Source organism: Scomber scombrus, chromosome 7 (genome assembly GCF_963691925.1).
Source record: "Scomber scombrus chromosome 7, fScoSco1.1, whole genome shotgun sequence".
In the NCBI taxonomy this organism is placed as follows: Eukaryota; Metazoa; Chordata; class Actinopteri; order Scombriformes; family Scombridae; genus Scomber; species Scomber scombrus.
Window position 1 is genome coordinate 31,814,108 of NC_084976.1, and position 12,204 is coordinate 31,826,311.

General features: G+C 39.0%; 2 protein-coding genes across 2 annotated transcripts in view; both read right to left on the reverse strand.

The window, feature by feature from the left end:
• The window catches only part of cmtm7 (CKLF-like MARVEL transmembrane domain containing 7), a 7,726-nt gene extending 3,650 nt beyond the window's left edge, over positions 1-4,076 (reverse strand). Inside the window, exon 1 of the mRNA XM_062422329.1 lies at positions 3,808-4,076. Within this exon, the coding sequence (XP_062278313.1) occupies positions 3,808-3,918 (111 nt within the window). The 5' untranslated portion in view covers positions 3,919-4,076. The remainder of the gene's footprint in view (positions 1-3,807) is intronic.
• LOC133983089 (gastrula zinc finger protein XlCGF57.1-like) overlaps positions 1-12,204 on the reverse strand; it is a 140,997-nt gene that overhangs the window by 25,285 nt on the left and 103,508 nt on the right. The gene's annotated exons all lie outside the window — the stretch shown is intronic.

Consider the following 12,204-nt stretch of genomic DNA (forward strand, 5'->3'; position numbering starts at 1 on the left):
GATAGATAGATAGATAGATAGATAGATAGATAGATAGATAGATAGATAGATAGATAGATAGATAGATAGATGGATGGATGGATGGATGGATGGATGGATGGATGGATGGATGGATGGATGGATGGATGGATAGATGGATAGATGGATAGATAGATGCAGGTATAAAGAGTGATGAGCCTCCTGCTCTCAGCGTTGCTCTGCTGAGCTTTGTAGATGTTGTACAGAGCGTGTTTGAGGTTGTTCATAATGATCTGAACCGTTGCACCTGTCGCTAAACTGTGAGAACCAAGCAGTGAGCCTTCCTTCCTCACAAGCTCATCCAGCTGCTTCACATTACTGTCTGCCAGCCTCCCCAGCAGACTACAGCGGAGAACAGGACACTGGCCAACACCGACTGGTACAACATGCAGCATTTCATTACAAACGTCAAATGAGCTCAGTCTGCAGAGGAAGAAGAAGCAGCTCTGCTCTTTGTGGTTCACTGCATCCTTGTTAGTGGACCAGTCCAGCTCGTTATCAAGGTTTACGCCTAGATACTTAAAGACTGTGTAAAGTGAATTCAGACATTTTTCTTCTAAACACATTAAATAGGTCGTAAATGTATTTATAAAAAAGGTGTAAAAAGCATTTCAACCATTTAGATTTGAGTTGTGGAGCTAGGCTTCACAAACTGTGTTTCAAGATTTCTGTGTCTGGATTTAATGGGAGGATCTGAAAATCACCTGCTGCTGTAGAGGTATAAATACATTCAGCGCACACTACTACTACAGTATACAGGCAGCCAGTTAGCTGCCGTCCTAGCTGCAGAGTTAGCCGCCGAGCTAGCAGCCGAGCTAGCAGCTGAGTTAGCAGCAGAAAGCTCTCAGGCCTAGCGTCCATGTTTCTGGTAGAGGTGGTGACTTTGATTGACAGGTGACACTTGGTAGGGGGCGGGGCTTCAGCGGACTCAGCGGGCACTCCCACAGCGTTAGGGAGAAGAGAAATAGGCAGACTTTTACACAACTTTGAAGCCTAATTTCATATATTTGGCGATTTTTTTAACCATTCAAATTTGGCAGGGTGGTTAACAACACACTTTTCTGTGGTATGTCAAACTCAGAACACATATTTATTCTTACTTTACACGGACTTTAAAGCTTTATACCACCATATTCACTGTCCCTGGATGATGAAAGGCTGAATGGAGGCCGTGATATTTTACAGTTTAACTATAAACTGTAGTGTGTAAAATGACATCAGTGCTGTGATCACTGGGACTAATTATACATTTAATTCCTATAAAGAATCAAACACAACAAAAATAACACATGCACGAATATATTAAACCTGAATTAAGATCAAGTATACATAAAATGTTGCTTATATAGCTTTTAAGAAAATTATCGGCGCATATCGGACAATATATTCACCAATACCGATCTATCTGTGATAATAAGCCAATATTGGTCGATAATATCAGCTTACTGATATATAGGTCTGTCTTTTGGATCAATCAATACAATCAAGATTATAAAACATCAAATCATAAAAACAGTAAAACCAACAACAATCCCAAAAAAACACAAAGCAAAACTAATTGAATTAAGAAAAATGATCAAGCTCTAGTTTCTACTGAAGATCTATAAAAACAGCTCAAACTGTTGATTATTTTCTCAATTAATCAATTAGCTGTTCGCTCTAGAAAATGCTCTAGAAAGTGTCGATCAGTGTTTCCTAAAGTCCTCAAATGTCTTGTTTTGTCTACAACTCAAAGTATTCTTATTATTAGTAGTAGGGATGTCCGATATTATCGGCCGATATTCACTTAAAAATGTAATATCGGGAAATATCGGAACAATATCGGTTATAAAAAAACCCGATATTGTTCTGTAGGCTTCAGCATTCCCGAGCCTGCGTGAACGCAGCATGGAACTATTTCCAAGTGTTCCCTACAGATAATACATTTGTAATTTGCAATGACTGCAAAGCAGCATAATAAATATGGCAGTGACATGTTGGCACTTTTTTCCATAACTTAAGTTGAAGTTGTTCTCTTATTTTGCACAGACAGTGTTTACATGTGGAAAGCCATGTTGCATTTATGTTTGCATCCAGTGGAGCATCACAGTAAAATTAGGCATAATGTGTTAATTCCACAATAGGAGATATGTTATGTTGTTACCTAACAGTTTTGGTGTAAAAAGCCTGCAAATATCCGTATCGGGTGATATCGGTATCGGAAATTAAGAGTTGGACAATATCGAATATCGGCAGAAAAGTCAATATCGAGCATCCCTTATTAGTAGTATTCAAAAAAACTGTCAGTAGTTGATTTTCATTGCAGCTCTAGGAATAATAAAAGCTGCTGACCCCACAGTGCTTTTGTTAGGAACTATTTTCAGCAGCATGTGGATCCATATTTAGTGCTTAAGTGAGTATTTTTGGCAGCAGGTTCCAATCCAATAATACCACCAATCATCATGATGCTGATTGATTTGCAGTATTTCTCATTAAGATCTAAATCACATCTAAAACATTTGTCCTCCTGATGAAAGCTGCAAGTTCTGACTTTTATACTTTACGTCCAAACTTTGACATCATGTTTTTATAAATAAGAAGAAGCTTTAAAACTGTGATGCAGCTGACATGAAGTCTAATAAAAAACAACAGAATTGAACTCTAAATCAGCTTCAACATGTTTTTTTCTTTTTTCTTCACAAACACAAACTAATAAGATGTATTCTGAGATCAAACATGAAGCTGCTGCTGTTTATCACGTGTGAATAATTGATAAAGAACGTCTCTACTTTCACCATGTGACACAGAACATGCAGAAAATTGATACGAGTCATTTTTAAACCGTTACTGATGTTAAATATGACATCAAAAACAAACCTAAACCCGGCTAGAAATCAATTTATTCTACTTTTTTTTTTACATGTACATTTACTTTTCTTAATATTTGTTATATGTAACCAGAATGTTTACGGTTTTGTGCAGTATACTAAACTATACTGCATTAAACTATACTATACTATACTGCACTATACTATAATATACTGCACTATACTATAATATACTATACTGCACTACACTATATTATACCATACTATACTTTACCATACTATACTATACCATACTATACTATACTATACTATACACTATACTATACTGCACTACACTAAACTATACCATACTATACTATACTATACTATACTATACCATACTATACTATACTATACTATCTGCCTGAAATCAGCATCAGTCAGCTGGAAGCTCTCATCACTCAACATCAACAGCATCTAGTTTTCCAACCACATGATGAACAATAAAGTTTGTTGAAGTCAACTCAGTAAAATACTGATAACGTGTATCAGTGGTGATAAACATAAAACAGTAATAATAGTAATAATAATAATAGATAAACGATGATGGATCCCAAATAGGGACTTCCACACCCTATTTTCCATCTGTAATACTTTATCATGTCCTAAATATGATCATGTTTTAGTGTAATCGCTTATTTTTATGGACTCGTATGATCATTTAAACACTGCTCTGCTCATTTACTCAGCATCATCATATGTAGATTATTAAGATGTATCATCTGAATCAATACAAACGCATTATTAATATGTTTCCCTGCACATTGAAACAACATGATTCATTCAGTGTGTCAGATGAAGACTTTAAATTAAACACGTTAATCATAAACAGCAGCAGTTCACGTCAGGCTGGATCACCCGGTGTGTTTCAGGTGTGTCGGTGCGTGTGTCGGTGTGTGTGTCTGTGTCCCGGTCAGTGATGTGCGGGTCTGGACCTACTCACCATCTGTCCCGCCTGCAGCAGCCCCGGCATGGTGCGGGTGTATCCGGTGTTCAGGCCGCTCTCCGAGCCCGGCGCCCGGCTGGTGGTGGTGGTGATGACGGTGTGCGACATGTTGGCGGAGGATGAAACGCAGAATTAATGTTTTAAAGAGTTAGAAACTGCAGCGGAGACTCACCGTCGACTGATTACGTTACCGCACGGCCGCGTGAACGCCCCTGTCACTTCCGGGAAGAGACTTCACAATAAGAGCGGTGCTGAGCAGCGTGGAATAAAAAAATGAATCTTTTGACTTTAAAAATAAACTTTAATATTATTATTATTAGTAGTAGTAGTAGTAGTAGTAGTAGTAATAGTGGTAGTATTATTATAGTAGTAGTAGTAGTGGTAGTAGTAGTAGTAGTAGTAGTAGTAATAGTGGTAGTATTATTATAGTAGTAGTAGTTACTACTACTATAATAATACTACTACTACTACTTGCTGACATTTTATTGATCAAACTATCAGTGGATAAATAATCAGATTCATTGATCCTGAAAGTTATTAGTTCACAACCACTTCCTCCTCCTTAGTTCACAACCACTTCCTCCTCCTTCTTGTAGTCAAGACCGCCTAAACCGAGACCAAGACACTACCAAGACCAGAGAGTATCAAGACCAAGGCAAGACCAAGACAGACCAAGTCAAGACCAAGACCAGTCGAGGTCGGGTTGTAGAACATAAGCACCATACTGGGTTCAGCTGCTAAGTATAAATATTAGATTGTATTATTTCAACTACAGGCTAGGGGTGGGCAATATGGCAAAACTATCATATCACGATTTTTTTATAATAAAATCACGATTCTTTTTTACATTGATTTTTGAGACTAATTTGCAAGTTTCTGAACAGTGCAACCAAACCATTTCCCTATGTAAAACATCGCCCTAAAAGAAAAAAGAAAACAGATAATTTAGGCCAAAGAACCTTTCTGAACAGATTTTAAATGACATAGTTTGTGTAATGTTTCCAAATAAAAAGGGAAATTTAAGTAACTCTGGTTATCTCTTAAAGTGCAACGATTTACAACAAAAATTATCAAACTGCAATGTCTGTAGCAGCTCTTCTGCACTTTATACTTTATACTGGTTTAAGCGGCAATATGGAGACTCCCATTAAAGAGTCAGGGACCGGAAGTCTTCATTTAGTGAACATTTAATTATAATTCTTCATCAGCAGATATTATACTATATCTATACTATAGATGATTGGAGGTGGATGATATGAGGATATGATGATATTTGGGTGTGTATGTGTCTATGGTCTGGAAACTATATAACAAACAGTAACGTTAATCACCATGGCAACAATGGTATACAATGTAAATGGAGGCTATCGTAAATCATAAACATTAAATAAACATAAGAATTGACTTCAATACACATTACAGTTTCTCTCAAAGCAATATATTAGCGTGTAAATGGTGATAAAAATAACTTGTTACTATTTATAGCACTGATAACAGAAAACCGTTATAACCGTTATAGAAATGTGCTAGCATAATGCTAACGAGTGCTAACGAGTGCTATAACTGCCGTTTAAATTATATAAATACCGTCAAATTTACATAAATCAATAAACAGGTTATGGTCAAACAAACAATCAGTGAAACATCACTTGACATAACTTACTTATCATTTAAGGACGCAATTTAGGGAGTTAGCCGGCTTCATAGCGAGTAACGCATTAACCGGACAGAAGGAAACCATGGCAACAACAAACTTAGGTTTCGCCCTCAGTCTTTCTAACAATGTCTATAACCTGATTATTAAAAATCCAGCAGCTTTAGAACATATTATTGTTCAGACATTGTTTTTATTATTTTTGGTTTAACACTAGCTGATGCCTCTGGCTGCGGTGTGGCCGGTCTGCACGTAGTTCGCTATGATTGGTTGGTCAGGTGGACGTGAAACTTCTGATGCGTCTGTGCGTCATCATAGAACTGCAACATATAGAATGTGGCCCATAGACGATTCTACGATCTCTCTGCTTTGTCAGATCATCGACACGTTAGTAGTACTGGTAGACTTGACTAAACTACTACTAGTAGTAGTAGTAGTAGTAGTACTACTAGGAGTGGTGGTAGTAGTACTACTACTACTACTAGTAGTGGTAGTAGTTGTAGTAGTAGTAGTAGTCTTAGTAGTAGTAATAGTGGTAGTAGTAGTAGTACTCTTAGTAGTAGTGGTCTTAGTAGTAGTAGTAGTATTAGTCTTAGTAGTAGTAGCAGTAGTAGTAGTAGTTGTAGTAGTAGTAGTAGTCTTAGTAGTAGTAATAGTGGTAGTAGTAGTATTAGTCTTAGTAGTAGTACTCTTAGTAGTAGTGGTCTTAGTAGTAGTAGTAGTAGTCTTAGTAGTAGTATTAGTCTTAGTAGTAGTAGTAGCAGTAGTAGTAGTAGTCTTAGTAGTAGTGGTCTTAGTAGTAGTAGTAGTAGTCTTAGTAGTAGTAGTAGCAGTAGTAGTGGTAGTAGTCTTAGTAGTAGTGGTCTTAGTAGTAGTAGTAGTGGTAGTAGTAGTAGTAGTAGTAGTATTAGTCTTAGTAGCAGTAGTAGTAGTATTAGTCTTAGTAGTAGTGGTAGTAGGAGTGGTCTTAGTAGTAGTAGTAGTGGTAGTAGTAGTAGTAGTAGTATTAGTCTTAGTAGCAGTAGTAGTGGTAGTAGTAGTAGTAGTAGTAGTAGTAGTAGTCTTAGTAGTAGTGGTCTTAGTAGTAGTATTAGTCTTAGTAGTAGTGGGAGTAGTAGTGGTCTTAGTAGTAGTAGTAGTAGTGGTAGTAGTAGTAGTAGTAGAATAGATGGGCTAGGTCAACATTTGATTCAGTAAATCAAAATGTAGACTTTTCTTTTCATAATTTAGACTTTTTTAGCTCATAATTCTGACATTTTATCAGATCAGACTTAGTTTTTTTTCTTATTTTCTTTTTTCTTTCTTTTTTTCTTTTCTTATTTTCTTTTTTTTCTTTCTTTTTTAAATTGTTTTCTTTTATTTATTTATTTATTTTATTTTTTTACATACTATGAGCATTTTTTTAATCACAACTAACATTTTTTGTTTTTGGGGCAAATATGAGCTTCCATAATCTCACATCATGTTTTCAAACATAAACATATAAAGCTGCACGGATATATTTCTTCTTTTATTTCATGTTTTTGGACATGATTTAATATATATTTCTTACTTCAAATCTGTGCAATAACAATATCAAACTCAGGTATATTATCACTCAACACCAATATTACTCTTGTACATAATGTTATTTTATTATATTTTTTATATCTGCTTTGTTTTGAAGTGAACATCCTGTGTCTGTGGTTCAGTGCTCCACAGCTGACTTGACTGTGTGTGTGTGTGTGTGTGTGTGTGTGTGTGTGTGTGTGTGTGTGTGTGTGTGTGTGTGTGTGTGTGTGTACGTGTGTGTGTAGGAGGTGTGGTCTCTGTCAGGAAACACTGCAGCACTTCCAGCAGCAGCAGCAGCAGCAGCAGTGCTGAGTCTGAAAGCTTCCAGAGAGCGACAGCGATGATATTCAGTCCAAACACTCGATTGTTGGTATTGTCCTCGGTGACGCTGCACTGAGCTGCTGTCAGGGAGATTCTCTTCACATGAACACACCGAACACACAGTGCAGACTGTTCCAGCACACACGCAGCATAAAAGCAGCCCCACAAAAAAAAAAATCTCAGCACACGGTTCAGTGACTTTGTGTTTTCAGAGCTTTCCACCACACCTCATGGCCTTCCTCTGTTGTCATGGAGGTGGTTTAGATGTTACCATGTTTATAATAAAAGTTTAGGATGGTAAAGTTGTAGTTTTGTTTTGCAGTGGTTTGTATGAATGATGACACACCACACATTAAATGCCCAAAAATATGTGGACACCCAAGAAATTTATGATCTTACATTATTTAAAAAGGATATTTAGCTTCCTGTTAAACACCTGGAGCTTGTCCTGTTTGATCAGTTTGTAACCATGGTAACAGCAGTAGGGAAATCCACCACACTGGTCCGGACTGAAATATTTAAACAGCTATCGGAGAGATCATCTTCAGATATGGTTCAGATATGCATGTTCTCCAGAGGATGAATCCTACCAACTGTGGCGATCCTGACTTCATCGAGGAAATTTCCAAGTTTGGACACAATCAAACACTCAACAGCAGTCTGTTACAGCGTGCCAGGACATTTAAAACTTTTCCTCTTGCACCAACATGTGACCACATCTTTGGTTTCGAGTTAAATTTCTTAACAACTAATAAGATGAATTGTGGTGAAACTTAATAGACATCTTTATGTTCCCCAGAGGATGAATTTTAATCAATTCGGTGACATTAGTGGAGCCTCACAGAGTTCACAGAGTGTCATGAAGAAGTTCCTATCTGCCAGGATTTCTGGTAGTACTTGGTTGTTAGTCCAGGTCGGACATAACCGGATTCACCAAGAACCATCTGAGAAGTCGTCCTTAGAAACTGTTTGGTTCGCTTTCAAAAAATACTCGGCAGGTGATTGGATGAACCATCTGTGTATCATCATCTTACATTTAGAAGCAACTAGATTCACAAGATCACGCCTGAATCCTGACACGACGCTGATTAAGAAGAATTAGAGCAGTAGTTATAAGCGATAACTTGAAGCCTGACAACTTGATTTCTTGCATGATCTCGTGAATCCAGCTGTTTCTCACAGTAACGTCAGACCTAGCTGTTAATAACTGTTGATTTCATTCAACAACATCCCAGCATGCAAAGTGCTCCAGGCTACAGGAGCCAGCAAACTGAAACCATGGATATATTAAGGAGAACTCAAACACTTGCTCAGTGAATTAAGCCAAAATATCTGTTTGTGGCAATAAAGAAGTGGCTTGGATGTTGCTCCAGCTTTGTGATTGTTGGGCCCATTGAGCATGCTCAGTACAGACTTCGACTGGTATAAGATTGCTGTGCTCATCTGTGCCCAAACGAATCGTAGTGAGGAGGAACACCAACCCAAGTACTTTTCAACCAGACTGAATTACACAGCAGCTTGTTTCTATTATCATCCTTCTCTTTTTATATATCAAAGTTCTGTAAAGGTACCGGAAGAGAACTTCATGCAAAGTGAAAGTCTTGATTTCGTCCATGTTGGAGGGAAAATCATGACCCAAAGTTCATCAGTTTCTGTCAGTAATCTACAATTTATTCAGCTAAACCTTCTGCGATTTAGAGATGATCAGCTGTCTTCATCTCACTGGAAGGTTTTTGAGTGTACAAATAAAGTATACTAATAAGTATACGTTGCTTCTCAGTATAACCACACCTTTTGCTCATATTGACTGATTAAATCCTAAAAGAGTATCTGTTGGCTCCTCTGAAACACAGTGAGTCATCATGCTACATCATCATGCCTCCTGAATATTTGGCCTAAAAGCTCTCACAGCTCTCATCAATAATTTAATCGGCAGCCTCAGAAAAACATTAAAACCAGGAGGGGGAGAAGAATGGAGCACACACAGAGTCCTTTAAAAAGAGGAAAACCCATAATATGATAATTTAATTGATTGAAATCATTTATCAAGCAAAAAAAAGGCCAATTATTCTCTTCTGTTCTCAGTTTTATATCATTATAAAAGATGGATGGATGGATGGATGGATGGATGGATGGATGGATGGAAGGATGGATGTATAGATGTATGGATGGATGTATAGATGGATGGATGGATGGATGGATGGATGGATGGATGGATGGATGGATGGATGGATGGATGTATAGATGTATGGATGGATGTATAGATGGATGGATGGATGGATGGATGGAAGGATGGATGTATAGATGTATGGATGGATGTATAGATGGATGGATGGATGGATGGATGGATGGATGGATGGATGGATGGATGGATGGAAGGATGGATGTATAGATGTATGGATGGATGTATAGATGGATGGATGGATGGATGTATAGATGGATGGATGGATGGATGGATGGATGGATTGATAGATGGATGGATGATGGATGGATGGATGGATGGATGGATGGATGGATGGATGGATTGATAGATGGATGGATGGATGGATGGATGGATAGATGGATGGATGTATAGATGGATGGATGGATGGATGGATGGATGGATGGATGGATGGATGGATGGATGGATTGATAGATGGATGGATGGATGGATGGATGGATGGATGGATGGATGGATGTATAGATGGATGCATGTATGGATGGATGGATGGATGGATGGATGGATGTATAGATGGATGGATGGATGGATGGATGCATGCATGGATGGATGGATGGATGGATGGATGGATGGATGGATGGATGGATGGATGGATGGATGGATGGATGGATGGATGGGTGGATGGATGGATGGATGGATGATGGATGGATGGATGGATGGATGGACTGCATTGATTTTCATCCTTTAATAAAAACAACATGTCAATATTATTTATTATATTTAAATTTTCTTTCACTTTTAAACCAAACTGGTCAAATTCTTCAAAGCCGTTATGATAAAACAAATGGATCCCACAGCGGTTATAAAGCTGAGAAATGGAGACACTGAAACCACACAGCTGCATGTAAAAGGAAGAATGGAGTTCATAAATGGCCAGTGTGAGATATATAAAGTGTTTTTAACTGGAAGTCATGCAGAGTTTTTTCAGTAGAGCCCAAGAATATAAATATAGAGCTGAGTCCTCATTATGGCTCTGTGGAAACTGTCACAGTTGTTCTTCTTTACTTTCTTTACCTCAGAATAAGTTCAGGCAACAGCAAGTCTTTTTTGGCAGCTTCATCTGTCATCATGGAGACGTAAAAACAAATGCTTCACACCTTCAACCACATCCGTTGGCCATGAGGTGGTTAAACACACACACACCAACACACACACTCACATAAACCACCCCCCCCACACACACACACACACACACACACACACACACACACAGTAGCAGGAAGTGAAGCCTGAAAACCTGCAGCAGCTTCTGGACTGAAAGCTGAAAGCGAGTCGGACTGAACCACTCAGAACCAGACTGACCAGGATGGGTTTAAACCCACCGGTCTCCTAAAATCCGCCCCACTGTGTGCGTTTGCCATGTGTGAGTTTCAGGAGGTGAGACGCAGGTGAGCGAGCTGCAGTGAAAGCCTCAGCTGCACCACAGGCCACTGCTCTAACCAAACCACACAGCCCTGTTCCTGTTTTTAACTCGAGGCAGGTTTACCGAACGTGTGGGGCGACTTCTCAGAGACGGAGCCGCTGTTGAGTTAGACACCATCTGATTGGCTGAGTCAAACCTCATAGTAAAAAAACCTCATAAGACAAAAAGTAACAGATTTGGGGTAAAGGTCAGCTGAACCCTACTGAACCCCAACCCTCAGTTTATATGCAGTAAATAACGACCCCCCCCCCCCCCCCCAGACATTTTTTTAGATATTGTAGTCAAAAGGAAAATAGCACATATATATATATATATATATATATATACTGATGTTCCTTGTGTCAAATGGTTTCAGAATTGATAGATTTTGTAATGTGCGACACTAGTTTTTCAGGCCTAGAAATACTTTGATTGAGTACCTCTCAGTACCTCCCAGTACCTCCCAGTACCTCCCACTACCTCCCAGTACATCTCAGTACCTCTCAGTACCTCCCACTACCTCCCAGTACCCCTCAGTACCTCCCAGTACCTCCCAGTACCTCCAAGTACCTCCCAGTACCTCCTAGTACCTCTCAGTACCTCTCAGTACCTCCCACTACCTCCCACTACCTCCCAGTACCTCCCAAGACCTCTCAGCACCTCCCAGCACCTCTCAGTACCTCCCAGTACCTCTCAGTACCTCCCAGTAGCTCTCAGTACCTCTCAGTACCTCCCAGTACCTCTCAGTACCTCCCAGTACCTCCCAGTACCTCTCAGCACCTCCCAGTACTCCCAGTACCTCCCAGTACCTCTCAGCACCTCCCAGTACCTCCCAGTAGCTCCTAGTACCTCCCAGTACCTCCCAGTACCTCTCAGTACCCCCCAGCACCTCCCAGTACCTCTCAGTACCTCTCAGTATCTCTCAGCACCTCCCAGTACCTCTCAGTACCTTTCACTACCTCCCAGTACCTGTCAGTACCTCTCAGTACCTCCCAGTACCTCCCACTAAAAAGACTGATACTGTTTAATCCCAAGAACATTGCACACATTGTATATAGTATCAATAATTTATGTATATTGCAGATTATACATAAACTAACATAGTTCATGTTCAAGCTTTACAGATAGAATAGTATGAATAAAAACATGCACAAAACTAATAAAAGCTCAATTAAACAAACATGTCTTCATCTTATTTTTAAAAGAACATCATGTTGGTGCAAACCTTAGTTCAGCAGGTGGGATGTT